Source organism: Anomalospiza imberbis, unplaced genomic scaffold, assembly GCF_031753505.1.
Source record: "Anomalospiza imberbis isolate Cuckoo-Finch-1a 21T00152 unplaced genomic scaffold, ASM3175350v1 scaffold_836, whole genome shotgun sequence".
Classification (NCBI taxonomy): Eukaryota; Metazoa; Chordata; class Aves; order Passeriformes; family Viduidae; genus Anomalospiza; species Anomalospiza imberbis.
Window position 1 is genome coordinate 1 of NW_027100454.1, and position 17,031 is coordinate 17,031.

Consider the following 17,031-nt stretch of genomic DNA (forward strand, 5'->3'; position numbering starts at 1 on the left):
GTGTCAGGGATGGAAGCGTGGCGGTGTCAGGGATGGAGGGACAGGGATCAGGGATGGAAGCGTGGCGGTGTCAGGGATGGAGGGACAGGGATCCGGGATGGAAGCGTGGCGGTGTCAGGGATGGAGGGACAGGGATCCGGGATGGAAGCGTGGCGGTGTCAGGGATGGAGGGACAGGGACACCCCCGGCTGGGCCAGCCCCCGCTCAGGCTCTGCCTCGCAGGGCGCCGCGGTGCTCCTGGGCCGGTGCGTGTGCTCCCCGCGGGTCTGGCTGGACGCGGCGCTCCGGGAGCCGCCCCGGCTCCAGCCCCACCCGCTGCGGGGGCCGCGGGGCCCGGCCGGGGAGCTGCTGGCGGCCTTCGAGCTCCTGCAGGAGCCCGAGGTGAGGGCGGTGACAGGGGCGACACAGGGGTGACACAGAGGGCAGCCAGGGCCGGGGTGGCATTGTCGCGGTGTCCCACCCACGGCAGGACGGATCCCCGGCTCCGCTCAGCCCCCCGCCCCTGAGGAAGGACGCGTTCGGCATCCCCCCGGAGCTGCGGCCGCGCCTGCAGAGGGTGGCACTGGAGGTGGGAGCCACCTGCGGGGAGGGGACAGCGCGGGGACAGCGCGGGGAACGCGTGGGGAGAGGGGTGGGGACAAGCAGGGAGTGGGGAATGGGATGGAGGCGGGGCTGGGATGGGGACAGGAATGGGAGAGGGATAAAGGTGGGATGGGGACAAGGATGGGGACAGGGATAAAGGTGGGATGGGGGACAAGGATGGGACAGGGATAAAGGTGGGATGGGGACAAGGATGGGGACAGGGATAAAGGTGGGATGGGGACAAGGATGGGACAGGGATAAAGGTGGGATGGAGACAGGCATGGGACAGGGATAAAGGTGGGATGGGGACAAGGATGGGACAGGGATAAAGGTGGGATGGAGACAGGGATAGGGACAGGGATAAAGGTGGGATGGGGACAAGGATGGGACAGGGATAAAGGTGGGATGGAGACAGGCATGGGACAGGGATAAAGGTGGGATGGGGACAGGAATGGAACAGGGATAAAGGTGGGATGGGGACAGGAATGGAACAGGGATAAAGGTGGGATGGGGACAGGAATGGGAGAGGGATAAAGGTGGGATGGGGACAAGGATGGGGACAGGGATAAAGGTGGGATGGGGACAGGAATGGGAGAGGGATAAAGGTGGGATGGGGACAAGGATAGGGACAGGAATGGGACAGGGATAAAGGTGGGATGGGGACAGGGACAGGGGATGGGACAGGACAGGGACAAGAACAGGAGCCAAGATGAGAGCGGGCACAGGGGACGGAGGCAAAGCCAGCACAGCGGTGGGTCAGGGGTGGGGACAGGGACACGGATGGCGACGGCACCTTCAGCCTGCCACCGAGAGGAGCCCCGCGGGTGACAGGAGCCGCGTGTCCCGCCAGGTGCTGGCCTGGGGGCTGCGGGGGCTGCGCGGGGCCGTGCGGGAGCCGCGGCTGGAGCTGCAGTGGGGGGAGCAGAGCCTGTGGACCCCCCCGATCCAGGATGTGGCCACCAACCCCAACTTCCCCAGCAACGCCTTCGTGCTCACGCTGGTGAGGGCGGGACGGGTGGAGGGCACCGGGCCCGCGGGTGTCGCCGCGGGTTGACCGGGCTGTCCCCGCAGGCGCTGCCCGAGGAGGAGCGGTTCGTGCCGCCCATCCGCCTGCGGCTCTGGGACCGCGCGGACACCGAGCGGCGGCTGCTGCTGGGCCAGGCCAGCGTCAGGGACCTGGGGCGGTACCGCTGCCACCCGCCCTGCCGGGAGCAGCTCCTGGGCTCCGGCAGGTCGGGCAGTGGCTCTCACACGGTTGTGTCAATGCCAGGTACTGCCTGTCCCATCCCTGCCCGTCCCTGGTGCCACCTGTCCCATCCCTGCCTCACTCTTTGTACCCCCTGCCCATGCCAAGTGTCCCCAGCCCATCCCCGGTGTCCCCTGTGCTATCCCTGCCCCATCCCCGGTGTCCCCAGCCCGTCCCAGCTGTCCCCTCTCTCATCCCTGCTGTCCCTCTGTCCCACAGACGAGCTCCTTTCCGTGCCCGACTCCTCCAGCCCCTGCAGGCGCTGGTGTTCCTTGCTCCTGGCCACAGCCCCGGCCAGGATGGCTCAGGTGAGTCCCCCCGGCCACCTGGCACCAGCCCTGGCACCGCTGGGCACTGGCACCGCCCGGCCCTGTGCCTCAGTTTCCCCAAGAGCCCTTTGTCCCTACAGGACCTGCTCTGCTACCTCAGGAACAAGTGGGCTGAGGACGAGGTGGGCGCAGGAACGGGGGCAGGTGGCACCTGGGATGCCACCAGGGCCACCTGTGCCCGCCTGCTTCTGCTCCCCACCAGGATGAGGAAGACGAGGAGGAGGAGGAGGAGGAGAGGGACTGGTGGAGCAAATTCTACGCATCCATGGAGGACAAGGACCCCAAATCTCCGAGGGGAACCAACAGGGACAGACTGAAGGTGATCCAGAGCCTGGGAGCTGCCCTGGGATGGGGACAGGGCAGGGCTGGGGACAGGGACAGGACAGGGACAGGGAGGATGAAGGGAGTGGGTGAGGACAAGGATAGGACTGGGGACAGGGATGGGGATGAGGAGGGAATGAAGACAGGGACAGGGATGAAGCTGAGGGGACAAGAGATGATGAAGAAGCTGAGGAGGGGACAAGGGTGAGGGTGAGGAGGGAATGGGGACAGGGATGAAGAAGGGGTCGGGGCCGAGGTGGGGAGCAGCCCCAGGACGTGGCCGGGCCCGGGGCTGATCCGAGGCCGGTCCGGCCCCGCAGATCTACGGCTGCGAGCTGGAGGCGGTGCCCGAGTTCGAGGGGCTGCAGGATTTCTGCCAGACCTTCCCCCTCTGCAAACCGGGCCGTGCCCCCGTGCCCGGGCGGCACCCCGAGCCCGTGGGCTGCTTCAAGGTGGGTGAACCCCCCCCGTGGGACCCCGGCAGCGGGGCGGGACCCCCGTAAGGCACGGCGGGGTCTCTCAGGGGCTTTTCCGCATCTACCCCGTGCCCGAGGCGGCCGGAGCGGCCCCCGCGCCGCGCTGCTTCCAGCGGCTGCCGCCCCGCCAGCCGCAGCCGTGCCTGGTGCGCGTCTACGTCGTGCGAGCCTTCGAGCTGTCCCCCCGCGATGTCACCGGGCTGGTGAGGACAGCGGGGACCCCCGCGGGGCCGGGCGGGGCGTGCGGGCCGCGGTGTTACCGCGGTGTCCCCTCCGTGCCCCAGAGCGATCCCTACGTGCTGGTGGCGCTGGGCAAGAAGACGCTGGGACAGCGGGACCAGTACGTGCCCAACACCCTGGAGCCCGTCTTCGGCAGGTGCGGCCGGGTGGCCCCGGCACTGTCACCCCCGGGTTGGGTGGCCCTGGCAGTGTCACCCCCGGGGCGGGTGGCACTGTCACCCCCGGGTTGGGTGGCCCTGGCACTGTCACCCCCAGGGCGGGTGGCACTGTCACCCTCGGGGTGGGTGGCCCTGGCACTGTCACCCCCAGGGCGGGTGGCACTGTCACCCTCGGGGTGGGTGGCCCTGGCACTGTCACCCCCGGGTTGGGTGGCCCTGGCACTGTCACCCCCGGGTTGGGTGGCCCTGGCACTGTCACCCCCGGGGCGGGTGGCACTGTCACCCCCGGGTTGGGTGGCCCTGGCACTGTCACCCCCGGGGCGGGTGGCACTGTCACCCTCGGGGTGGGTGGTCCTGGCAGTGTCACCCCCGGGGCGGGTGGCACTGTCACTCCCGGGGGGGGTGGCCCTGGCACTCTCACCCCCGGGGCGGGTGGCACTGTCACCCTCGGGGTGGGTGGCCCTGGCACTCTCACCCCCGGGGCGGGTGGCACTGTCACCCTCGGGGTGGGTGGCCCTGGCACTGTCACCCCCGGGGCGGGTGGCCCTGGCATTGTCACTCCCGGGTTGGGTGGCCCTGGCAGTGTCACCCCCGGGGCGGGTGGCACTGTCACCCTCGGGGTGGGTGGTCCTGGCATTGTCACTCCCGGAGTGGGTGGCCCTGGCATTGTCACTCCCGGGGGTGGTGGGTGGCCCTGGTAGTGTCACCCCCGGGGCAGGTGGCCCACGTCACTGTCACCCCCAGGGGGCAAAGGGGGGACTCATTCCCGATGGCAGCGTGGCCCTGTGCCAGCCTGGCCTGGTGCCACCAGGTCGCCATTCCCTGTGCTGGTGTGCCAGCACATCCCTGTGCCATTCCCTGTCCCCGCGGGTCCCTGTCCCCATGCCAGCCCGGGGCTGACACCCCTGCTGCCAGCAGGATGTTCGAGCTGACGGCCACCATCCCCCTGGAGAAGGACCTGCGGGTGACAATCATGGACCACGACAAGGTGCCACCGGACCAGGAGATCGGCAGCACCACCATCGACCTGGAGAACCGGCTGCTGTCCCACTTCCGTGCCCACTGCGGGCTGCCCACCCTGTACCACGCGTGCGTGTCCCCGGGCACGGGGGACACGGGGAGGGGACACCGGGGGCTGGGGTGGGAGAGGGAGGGACATGGGGAGGGACACGGGGCACAGGGGGACACCAGGGGCTGGGGACGGACACGGGGAGGGGACACGGTGGGGGACAGGGGGGACATGGGGAGGGGCATGGGGGGGACAAGGGGAAGGGACACGGGGAGGGGACACTGGGGTCTGGGGACAGACACGAGGAGGGGACACGGCGGGTGGGGAGGGGACATGGAGGGCAAGGGGACACAGGAGGGACAGGTAGGGACACGGGGGGCCACCGGAGGGTTGGGGGGTACAGGAGAGTGGCACAGAGTGGGCACAGAGAGAGGGGGTGGGATGGGGGGCACAGGAGGGTCAGGGGGCACAGGAGGATGGCACGGAGCGGGCCCAGAGAGAGCTGGGACCCGAGGAGGGGTGGGATGGGGGGCACAGGAGGGTCAGGGGGCACGGGAGGATGGCACGGAGCGGGCCCAGAGAGAGCTGGGACCCGAGGAGGGGTGGGATGGGGGGCACAGGAGGGTCAGGGGGCACAGGAGGATGGCACGGAGCGGGCCCAGACAGAGCTGGGACCCGAGGAGGGGTGGGATGGGGGGCACAGGAGGGTGGCACGGAGCGGGCCCAGAGCGGGGGCACAGGGGTCACTCCCAGCAGAGGTGCCACTGCCCTGTGCCCAGCGCGGGCCCCGCGTGCTGGCGGGACCAGCTGTGCCCCAGCCGGGCCCTGGAGCTGCTGGCGGGCACCCGGGGGCTGCCCGGGCCGCGCTTCAGCCGCGGGGGCACCGCGCTGAGCCTGAGCGGGCAGCGCTTCGAGCTGCGCCACTTCGGTGAGGGGGGAGAGAATGGGGCTGGGGGCTTTGGAGAGGGCTGGGGGGGTTGGGGGGGGTCCTGGGGAGGGTCTGGTGGGGGTTTGGGGGGTCTGGGGAGGGTTTGGGGGTCCTGGGGAGGGTCTGATGGGGGTCTGGGGAGGGTCTGATGGGGGTTTGGGGGGTCTGGGGAGGGTCTGATGGGGTTTTGGGCAGATCTGGGGAGGGTTTGGGGGGTCTGGGAAGGGTCTTGGGGAGGTTGGAGGGTTTGGAGAGGGTCGGGGGGGGATTGGGGGTCTGGGGATGGTCTGGGTGGGTCTGGGGGGCTTTGGGGTAATTTGGGGGTGTTGATGGGGTCTGGGGAGGGTCTGATGGGTTTTGAGGGTTTGGGGGGATCTGGGTAGAGTCTGGCGGGGGTTTGGGGGATCTGGGTGGGTCTGGGGGTCGCTGGCGGGCGGGTGACGGGTCGGTCGGGGTCACAGAGCGGGGCCAGCCCCCGCTGCGACACGCCGGGGCCCCCCGGGAGCGCCTGGCCCTGCACGTGCTGAACCTGTGCGAGCTCGTCCCGGAGCACCTGGAGACCCGCGGGCTGCAGAGCCGCGCCCGGCCCGGGCTGGAGCAGGTGCCAGCGACACCTGGGCACAGCGACAGCGTGGGCACGGTGACCCCTGGGGACAGTGACACCTGGGGACAGTGACACCTAGGGACAGTGACACCTGGGCACGGTGACACTGCGGGCACGGTGACAACTGGGGACAGTGACACCTGGGCACAGCGACAGCGCGGGCACGGTGACACTGCGGGCACGGTGACACCTGGGCACAGTGACACTGCGGGCATGGCGACACCTGGGCACAGCGACACCTGGGCACAGCGACACCGCGGGCATGGTGACACTGCGGGCACGGTGACACTGCGGGCTCAGTGACACCTGGGGACAGTGACACCTGGGCACAGCGACAGCGCGGGCACGGTGACACTGCGGGCACGGTGACACCTGGGCACAGTGACACTGCGGGCATGGCGACACCTGGGCACAGCGACACCTGGGCACAGCGACACCGCGGGCATGGTGACACTGCGGGCACGGTGACACTGCGGGCTCAGTGACACCTGGGGACAGTGACACCTGGGCACAGCGACACCGCGGGCATGGTGACACTGCGGGCACGGTGACACTGCGGGCTCAGTGACACCTGGGGACAGTGACACCTGGGCACAGCGACACCGCGGGCACGGTGACACTGCGGGCACGGTGACACCTGGGGACAGCGACACCTGGGCACCGCGACACCTGGGGACAGCGACACCTGGGCACAGCGACACCGCGGGCATGGTGACACTGCGGGCTCAGTGACACCTGGGGACAGTGACACTGCGGGCATGGCGACACTGCGGGCTCAGTGACACCTGGGGACAGCGACACCTGGGCACAGCGACACCGCGGGCACGGTGACACTGCGGGCTCAGTGACACCGCGGGCGTGGTGACACCTGGGGACAGTGACACCTGGGGACAGCGACACCGCGGGCACAGTGACACTGCGGGCACGGTGACACCTGGGGACAGTGACACCTGGGGACAGTGACACCTGGGGACAGCGACACCGCGGGCACAGTGACACTGCGGGCACGGTGACACCTGGGGACAGCGACACCGCGGGCATGGTGACACCTGGGGACAGCGACACCTGGGGACAGCGACACCTGGGGACAGCGACACTGTGGGCACGGTGACACCTGGGGACAGCGACACCTGGGCACCGCGACACCTGGGGACAGCGACACCTGGGGACAGCGACACTGTGGGCACGGTGACACCTGGGGACAGCGACACCTGGGGACAGCGACACTGCGGGCACGGTGACACCTGGGCACAGCGACACCGCGGGCACAGTGACACTGCGGGCACAGCGACACCGCGGGCACAGCGACAGCAGGCTGGGGGCGGTGATGGGGACACCGCAGTGACAGGGACACTGCGGGTGGGGACATTGGGTGACAGGGACACTGGGGTGGGTGCCAGGGACCCCAGGAGTGGCTGATGGGGCCGGGGGGTGACAAGGACAGATGCTGGGGGCACAAGGGGACCCCATGGTGATGAGGACCCTGGGGCTCTGGGGACAGAGAGGAGACGCTGGGGGACAGTGGGGGACACTCGGGCCGGTGCCAGCCTGTCCTGCTGTCCCCAGGGCAAGGTGCAGATGTGGGTGGACATTTTCCCCATCAGCCTCGGTCCCCCCGGGCCCCCCGTGAACATCGACCCCCGCAAGGCCGAGGGGTGAGTGACTGGCCACCCCCGTGGGGACAGGGCCACCCCCGTGGGGACAGGGCCACCCCCGTGGGGACAGCACCGCCCCGGGCGGAAGGTGACACGTCGCTGTCCCCTCCCGAGGTACGAGCTGCGCTGCGTGGTGTGGAACGTGCGGGACACGGACCTTGGCGACATCAACCTGCTGGGCCAGCGCATGAGTGACATCTACGTGTCCGGGTGTGTCCCCGTCGTGTCCCCTGTCACCCCCCCAGCATCTGTCCTGCTCATCCCAGAGCCCCTGGCAGGTCCTTTGTCACCCCAGGGTCCCTGTCACCCCAGGGTCTCCCCATCAGCAGTGGTGCCATCAGCGTCCCCTCTGGGGTGGCACGGATGGCTGGGATGGGCACAGGGGTGACAGCAGTGTCACCTGCGGGGTGGCAGAGGTGACAACAGTGTCCCCTCAGGTGGCTGGATGGGCTGGGATGGGTGCAGAGGTGACAGCGGTGTCCCCTGGGGGGGGTGACACAGCGGTGACAGCGCTGTCCCTGCAGGTGGCTGGACGGGCTGGGATGGGTGCAGAGGTGACAGCGGTGTCCCCTGGGGGGTGACACAGCGGTGACAGTGCTGTCCCTGCAGGTGGCTGGACGGGCTCCCCGAGCAGCGGCAGCACACCGACATCCACTATCGCTCCCTGGACGGCAGCGGCGCCTTCAACTGGCGCTTCGTGTTCCCCTTCGAGTTCCTGGCGGCAGAGAAGCTCTGCGCCATCCGCCGCAAGGTCAGCGGCAGCCGGGGTGTGACAGCGCGGGGACAGAGCGGGGACAGCGGGGCCATGGCCCGGGGACAGCGCGGGGATAGAGCGGGGATAGCATGGTGACAGCGTGGGGACAGAGTGGGGACAGAGCGGGGATAGAGCAGGGATAACATGGTGACAGCGCGGGGACAGCGTGGGGACAGCGGGGCCATGGCCCGGGGACAGTGCGGGGATAGAGCAGGGATAGCATGGTGACAGCGTGGTGACAGCGTGGGGACAGAGCGGGGATAGAGCAGGGATAGCATGGTGACAGCGTGGGGACAGAGTGGGGACAGAGCGGGGATAGAGCAGGGATAACATGGTGACAGCGTGGGGACAGCGCGGGGACAGAGCGGGGATAGAGCAGGGATAACATGGTGACAGCGTGGGGACAGAGCGGGGACAGCGCGGGGATAGAGCAGGGATAACATGGTGACAGCGTGGGGACAGCGTGGGGACAGCGCGGGGATAGAGCAGGGATAACATGGTGACAGCGTGGGGACAGCGTGGGGACAGCGCGGGGACAGCGGGGCCATGGCCCGGGGACAGCGCGGGGATAGAGCAGGGATAGCATGGTGACAGCGCGGGGACAGCGTGGGGACAGCGGGGCCATGGCCCGGGGACAGAGCGGGGACACGGTCTGAGGACATGGCCCGGGGACAGAGCGGGGACACGGTCTGAGGACATGGCCCGGGGACACGCGCGACCTTCCTGTGTCCCTGGGCAGGAGCACGTGTGGAGTTTGGACGAGACGCTGCTGAAGGTGCCGCCCAAACTCATCCTGCAGGTGTGGGACAATGACAAGTTCAAGGCGGACGATCTGCTGGGTGAGAGCCCGTGCCACCACCGGGGGGACACTGCAGGGGACAGGGGACAGCCAGTGGGGACAGGGAGCTCCCACTGGTGATAATGAGCACCCACTGGTGACAGGGAGCTCCCAGTGGTGCCAAGGAGCACCCACTGATGATAAGGAGCACCCATTGATGATAAGGAGCACCCACCGATGATAAGGAGCACCCACTGGTGACAGGGAGCTCCCACTGGTGCCAAGGAGCACCCACTGATGATAAGGAGCTCCCAGTGGTGACAAGGAGCACCCATTGATGATAAGGAGCACCCATTGATGATAAGGAGCACTCATTGATTATAAGGAGCTCCCACTGGTGCCAAGGAGCTCCCACTGGTGCCAAGGAGCACCCACTGGTGACAGGGAGCACCCCCTGGTGCCAAGGAGCACCCATTGATGATAAGGAGCACCCACTGGTGCCAAGGAGCACCCACTGATGATAAGGAGCACCCACTGGTGACAGGGAGCTCCCACTGGTGCCAAGGAGCACCCACTGATGATAAGGAGCACCCATTGATGATAAGGAGCACCCACTGGTGACAGGGAGCTCCCACTGGTGACAGGGAGCTCCCACTGGTGACAAGGAGCACCCATGGATGATAAGGAGCACCCACTGGTGCCAAGGAGCACCCACTGGTGACAAGGAGCTCCCACTGGTGACAGGGAGCACCCCCTGGTGCCAAGGAGCACCCACTGATGATAAGGAGCTCCCCCTGGTGCCAAGGAGCACCCACTGGTGCCAAGGAGCTCCCCCGGTGCCAGAGCTGTCCCCCGGCCTCTCCGCAGGGATCCTGGAGCTGGAGCTGACGCGGCTGCCCCGCCCGGCCCGCAGTGCCCGCCTGTGCCAGGCCTCGCCGCGGGACCTGCCCTGGCTCTCCCGGGTCCGGCTGTCCCTGTCCCGGCTCTCCCTGTCCCGGCTGTCCCCGTCCCGGCTCTCCCGGCGCCGGCGCTCGCCCCTGGACCTGTTCCGCAGGAGGAGGGCGCGGGGCTGGTGGCCCTGCACCACGCAGGACGAGGGCGGCCAGCGGCTCTCGGTAGGTTGGGGACATCTACGTGGGGCTGGGGGACAGCGGGGACGGATCCTGCGCCTCAGCCTGCTGGGTTTTACAGAGATGGGGTGCCTGAGACGCGTTTTAATAGCCGTCATTCTGCGACTAGGGTTTATTCTATTATTATTCCATTCTATTCTATTTATTCCATTCCGTTCCATTCCATTCCATTCCTTTCCATTCCATTCCTTTCCATTCCGTTCCATTCCATTCCTTTCCATTCCTTTCCATTCCATTCCTTTCCATTCCGTTCCATTCCATTCCTTTCCATTCCTTTCCATTCCATTCCTTTCCATTCCATTCATTCTATTTATTCTATTCTATCTTGATTATATTTTGTTACTACATCTTATCATATTATTTTATTATTCTAGTTTTTATTATTTTAGATATTTGTTTTTATTATTATATTATTCGTCTATTATTGGTATTTTATTATATTGATATTATACAGAAGGTAACAGATGATCTTCTGTTATTAGAAGAGTGAGACATAAGAGATGTAAAACTTGACCTTGTTCCATTCCTTTCCATTCCATTCATTCTATTTATTCTATTCTATCTTGATTATATTTTGTTGCTACATCTTATCATATTATTTTATTTTTGTAGTTTTTATTATTTTAGATATTTGTTTTTATTATTATATTATTCGTCTATTATTGCTATTTTATTATATTGATATTATACAGAAGGTAATAGATGATCTTCTGTTATTAGAAGAGTGAGACATAAGAGATGTAAAACTTGACCTTGTTCTATCCAAAGCGAACTTATTTTTTTGTTGCAATATATTTTATAAATGTTTTTCAGCTTATTAGCTTTTGCTGTACAATACTACTATTACTAATCTATTGCTATAAGGTAATGTAATATAGTATACATAATTAATATAATATAATAAAATATAAAAATTATAACACAGTGTATAATGTATAATATAATATAGTATAATATAGTAAAATATAGTATAATATAATATAGTGTAATATAGTATAATATATAATATAATATAATAATATAATATAATATACTAATATAATATAATTAATATAATATAATTAATATTATACAATATAGTGTAATATAGTATAATATAGTGTAATATAATATAATTATAATATAATATAATATAGTGTAATATAATATAATATAATATAATAATTAATATAATATAATTAATATGATACAATATAGTATAATATAGTACAATATAATATAATATATAATATAAATTGCAATGTATAATACATAACGTATACGATTATTAATCTACTTAAATAATATGTTATATATACAATGTATTGTAACATACATAAAATATATGCTATTACTAATCTATCACCGTCTAGTTATAGAACTACATCAATTATTGAAATATTTATAATTAGGTTGTACGAATGATCTCATTGTTTACATCGAATTACCCAATCTATAACTCCTAACACCAATCCCTTACATTTTCCCCCCACGCAGTCCTACTACAGCCCAATTTTACACTTCAGATTCTCTAAAACAGCCGGCCTTTTCACAAAACCCCGGTTTAAAACTCACTAAACCCTGCTCCCACTTGGATCTCTGCCGGCAATACCTCCTCCGCTCCACAACTCCCTCAATCAGCGGGCTTCCTCTCAGCGTTCCTTCACAAAACTGCCTGAATTTTCCTCCCGGGCTCCGAAAAAATCTCCCTTCCAAACCTCTTTCTCCCACCTGCGGCCGCCCTGGAAGGGGAAGCTGGAGCTCAGCCTGGAGCTGCTGACGGCGCGGGAGGCCGAGGAGCGGCCGGCGGGGAAGGGTCGGGAGGAGCCCAACAAGCACCCGACCCTGCCCGAGCCCAGGTGAGCCCGGGGCGAGCCAGGAGCGGCCGCGGGGAGGGAGGGAGGAGCCCAACAAGCACCCGACCCTGCCCGAGCCCAGGTGAGCCCGGGGCGAGCCAGGAGCGGCCGGCGGGGAAGGGTCGGGAGGAGCCCAACAAGCACCCGACCCTGCCCGAGCCCAGGTGAGCCCGGGGCGAGCAAGGAGCGGCCGGCAGGGAGGGAGGGAGGGAGGGAGGGAGGGAGGAGCCCAACAAGCACCCGACCCTGCCCGAGCCCAGGTGAGCCCGGGGCGAGCAAGGAGCGGCCGGCAGGGAGGGAGGGAGGGAGGGAGGGAGGGAGGAGCCCAACAAGCACCCGACCCTGCCCGAGCCCAGGTGAGCCCGGGGCGAGCAAGGAGCGGCCGGCAGGGAGGGAGGGAGGGAGGGAGGGAGGGAGGAGCCCAACAAGCACCCGACCCTGCCCGAGCCCAGGTGAGCCCGGGGCGAGCCAGGAGTGGCCGCCGGGGAAGGGTCGGGAGGAGCCCAACAAGCACCCGACCCTGCCCGAGCCCAGGTGAGCCCGGGGCGAGCCAGGAGCGGCCGGCGGGGAAGGGTCGGGAGGAGCCCAACAAGCACCCGACCCTGCCCGAGCCCAGGTGAGCCCGGGGCGAGCCAGGAGCGGCCGCCGGGGGGGGAGGGAGGGAGGAAGGAAGGAAGGAAGGAAGGAAGGAAGGAAGGAAGGAAGGAAGGAAGGAAGGAAGGAGCCCAACAAGCACCTGACCCTGCCCGAGCCCAGGTGAGCCCGGGGCGAGCCAGGAGCGGCCGGCGGGGAAGGGTCGGGAGGAGCCCAACAAGCACCCGACCCTGCCCGAGCCCAGGTGAGCCCGGGGCGAGCCAGGAGTGGCCGCGGGGAGGGAGGGAGGAGCCCAACAAGCACCCGACCCTGCCCGAGCCCAGGTGAGCCCGGGGCGAGCCAGGAGCGGCCGCGGGGAGGGAGGGAGGAGCCCAACAAGCACCCGACCCTGCCCGAGCCCAGGTGAGCCCGGGGCGAGCCAGGAGCGGCCGGCGGGGAAGGGTCGGGAGGAGCCCAACAAGCACCCGACCCTGCCCGAGCCCAGGTGAGCCCGGGGCGAGCCAGGAGCGGCCGGCGGGGAAGGGTCGGGAGGAGCCCAACAAGCACCCGACCCTGCCCGAGCCCAGGTGAGCCCGGGGCGAGCCAGGAGCGGCCGCCGGGGGGGGAGGGAGGGAGGAAGGAAGGAAGGAAGGAAGGAAGGAAGGAAGGAAGGAAGGAAGGAGCCCAACAAGCACCTGACCCTGCCCGAGCCCAGGTGAGCCCGGGGCGAGCCAGGAGCGGCCGGCGGGGAAGGGTCGGGAGGAGCCCAACAAGCACCCGACCCTGCCCGAGCCCAGGTGAGCCCGGGGCGAGCCAGGAGCGGCCGCGGGGAGGGAGGGAGGAGCCCAACAAGCACCCGACCCTGCCCGAGCCCAGGTGAGCCCGGGGCGAGCCAGGAGCGGCCGGCGGGGAAGGGTCGGGAGGAGCCCAACAAGCACCCGACCCTGCCCGAGCCCAGGTGAGCCCGGGGCGAGCCAGGAGCGGCCGCGGGGAGGGAGGGAGGAGCCCAACAAGCACCCGACCCTGCCCGAGCCCAGGTGAGCCCGGGGCGAGCCAGGAGCGGCCGCGGGGAGGGAGGGAGGGAGGGAGGGAGGGAGGAGCCCAACAAGCACCCGACCCTGCCCGAGCCCAGGTGAGCCCGGGGTGAGCCAGGAGCGGCCGGCGGGGAAGGGTCGGGAGGAGCCCAACAAGCACCCGACCCTGCCCGAGCCCAGGTGAGCCCGGGGCGAGGCAGGAGCGGCCGCGGGGAGGGAGGGAGGAGCCCAACAAGCACCCGACCCTGCCCGAGCCCAGGTGAGCCCGGGGCGAGCCAGGAGTGGCCGCCGGGGAGGCAGGGAGGGGACGAGCGGCGGTGGCCGAGCCCGGTGTCCCCGCAGGCGCCCCAAGTCCTCGTTCCTGTGGCTGCGCTCCCCGCTGAGCCTCGTCCGCCACGGCGTCCGCTGGCGCTCGCTGCTGTGGCTCGGCCTGGGGCTGGCGGCGTTCCTGCTGCTCCTGCTGCTCCGTTCCTTCTTCCCGGTCAGCAGCGTCCCCGCGAACGTGCCCCGCTGTCAGCCCTGGGCGAGCGCTGAGTGGCCCGTGTCGCCCCGCAGGGCTCCCTGACGGTGAAGGTGGCCGAGCCCCGCCGGCTCCCGCGTCCCCCGGGCGGCACGGGGACGGAACGCTGAGGAGCCGCCCAGCTCGCCGATTTCCCGGCTCTGATCCCCGCTTCCCCAGCCGCTCTGGATGTCCTCGGTGGCTTCTCCAGCCGGGAGGGGATTGCCCCGCTGCGGAGCCGCTGTGCCGGCAGGAACGCGTTCCCTCCTGAACACAGCCGTGTCCGAGCAGCAGCGGAGCGCCGTCCCCGTCTCTGGCGGCGCGGGAGGGACACGGACACCCCAACCCCAGCCCCGACCCCAGATTCAGCCCTAACTCCAGCCCCAGCTCCCGAACTCGGCCCCCGTTCCTGCCCTAAACCCCAGACCGTCATCAGCCCCCAGCCCAGCCCCGGTGCCACCGCCTCCCCCAGCCCCGCACCGAGCGGGGGCAGCGGCGGCAGCTCTGAGCCCCCCTCGGCCCCAATCCCACCCAAACTCAGCCCAAATCCCGGCGTGACCGCGGCCCCTCCACCGCCCCATCCTCACACCTGACCCCAAAAATGGGCCTGGACCCCCAGAAATGGGCCTGGGGACCCCCAAAATGGAGCTGGGCACTCCCAGAATGGAGCTGGGACCCCCAGAAATGGGGCTGGGCACTCCCAGAATGGAGCTGGAACCCCCAGAAATGGGCCTGGGGCCCCCAGAATTGAGCTAGGCAGCACCGAATGGGGCTGGGACCCCCAAAATAGAGCTGGGACCCCCAGAAATGGAGCTGGGACCCCCAGAATTGAGCTAGGCAGCACCGAATGGGGCTGGGACCCCCAAAATAGAGCTGGGACCCCCAAAATAGAGCTGGGACCCCCAGAAATGGAGCTGGGACCGCCAGAATGGACCTGGGGACCCCCAAAATGGAGTTGGGCACCCCCAGAATGGAGGTGGGACCCCCAGAAATGGGCCTGGGGCCCCCAGAATAGAGCTGGGCACTCCCAGAATGGGGCTGGGACCCCCAGAAATGGGCCTGGGGACCCCAGAATTGAGCTAGGCAGCCCAGAATGGGGCTGGGACCCCCAAAATAGAGCTGGGCACCCTAAGAATGGAGCTGGGACCCCCAGAATTGAGCTAGGCAGCCCAGAATGGGGCTGGGATTGCCAGAATGAACCTGGGGACCCCCAAAATGGAGCTGGGACCCCCAAAATAGAGCTGGGACCCCCAGAAATGGGCCTGGGGCCCCCAGAATGGAGCTGGACACTCCCAGAATGGGGCTGGGACCCCCAGAAATGGGCCTGGGGACCCCCAAAATAGAGCTGGGCACCCCAAGAATGGGGCTGGGACCCCCAGAAATGGGCCTGGGGACCCCCAAAATGGAGCTGGGCACCCCCAGAATGGGGCTGGGACGCCCAGATTGGGCCTGGGACCCCCAAAATGGAGCTGGGCACTCCCAGAATGGGGCTGGGACCCCCAGAAATGGGCCTGGGGCCCCCAGAATTGAGCTAGGCAGCCCAGAATGGGGCTGGGACCCCCAGAAATGGAGTTGGGCACTCCCAGAATGGACCTGGGGACCATGAGAATGGGGCTGGGACCCCCAGAAATGGGCCTGGGGACCCCCAAAATAGAGCTGGGCACCCCAAGAATGGGGCTGGGACCCCCAGAAATGGGCCTGGGGCCCTCAGAATTGAGCTAGGCAGCCCAGAATGGGGCTGGGACCCCCAGAAATGGGCCTGGGGACCCCCAAAATGGAGCTGGGCACCCCCAAGAATGGAGCTGGGACACCCAGAAATGGGCCTGGGGACCCCCAAAATAGAGCTGGGAACCCCAAGAATGGGGCTGGGACCCCCAGAAATGGGCCTGGGGCCCTCAGAATTGAGCTAGGCAGCCCAGAATGGGGCTGGGACCCCCAGAAATGGGCCTGGGGACCCCCAAAATGGAGCTGGGCACCCCCAGAATGGGGCTGGGACACCCAGGATGGATGTGGGACCCCCAGATTGGGCCTGGGACCCCCAGAAATGGGGCTGGGACCCCCAGAGACCCCTCCCCATGGGCCCAGGCATGACAAAAAGAGACAAAACTCCAGGAAAACTCTCCTTGGAAACAGCTCCCAGCCTGGAAAATCCACCCCCTCCCCTGGTCCTCTCCTAGCCCGGGGGCCACCAAAACCCCCACCAGGGGCCACCTGCCCTGGGTGGGAATATCCTGGGAAGCCGCAGGGTTGGGCTCGGATCTGGCGGATCCTGGCAAGGAGGGCGATGCCATCTCAACCCCTGAGGCCACCTGGGCAACCCTGAGGCCACCTGGGCAACCTTTGTGGCTAGCAGTCCCTGAGGTAGGAGTGGCCCCGGGACACGACATGCAGGGGTGGCCACATGCTGGGAAACGGGGAGGGGGGACCCCAAAAATGAGGAGGGGGCTCTTCCAGTTCATCCAGCCGGGAAAATCAGCAGCAGCACCCGGAGGGGCTCGTCCTGGGGGGGGTCCTGGTAGCCACAGCAGGATGGTGGCAACTGGGTCTGCCAGGGGTTCCAGCACTCCTCAGCCAGGCTGGCACCGTCCCCGTGCCAGGGATCTGGGGGGTCCTTGATGCTCTGGCACGGGTGGCAATGTGGGTGTGGCCACCACTAGCCAAGGTGGGGCTTGTCCAGGGGGGTTCTGGTGGCCACAGCAACAGGAGAAGCGCTGGGAAGTCTCCGCCAGGGAACGTTCCAGCACTCCTCAGCCAGGCTGGCACCGTCCTTTAGGAGTCCCTGGCACCCTGGCACGGGTGGCAATGGGGATGTGGCCACCACTAGCCAAGGTGGGGCTCATCTGGAGAGGTTCTGGTGGCCACAGCAACAGGAGAAGCGCT

General features: G+C 64.9%; 1 protein-coding gene and 1 long non-coding RNA gene across 2 annotated transcripts; both read left to right on the forward strand.

Moving 5' to 3' along the window:
- The first annotated feature begins 224 nt into the window (after positions 1–224).
- Positions 225–1,853, forward strand: LOC137467876 (uncharacterized). Its single transcript, XR_010995646.1, has 4 exons — positions 225–381; positions 470–568; positions 1,433–1,582; positions 1,654–1,853. It is a non-coding gene; the product is annotated as an uncharacterized lncRNA (long non-coding RNA).
- Positions 1,854–2,050: 197 nt separating this feature from the next.
- Positions 2,051–12,052, forward strand: LOC137467877 (myoferlin-like). Its single transcript, XM_068179291.1, has 15 exons — positions 2,051–2,136; positions 2,238–2,279; positions 2,360–2,476; positions 2,799–2,930; positions 3,002–3,157; positions 3,239–3,330; positions 4,271–4,441; positions 5,141–5,289; positions 5,751–5,890; positions 7,460–7,548; positions 7,663–7,758; positions 8,158–8,299; positions 9,042–9,141; positions 9,948–10,195; positions 11,939–12,052. Exons 1-15 carry the CDS (start codon positions 2,128–2,130, stop codon positions 12,050–12,052), a joined length of 1,797 nt encoding a protein of 598 aa, XP_068035392.1. The 5' UTR covers positions 2,051–2,127.
- The last annotated feature ends 4,979 nt before the right edge of the window (positions 12,053–17,031 follow it).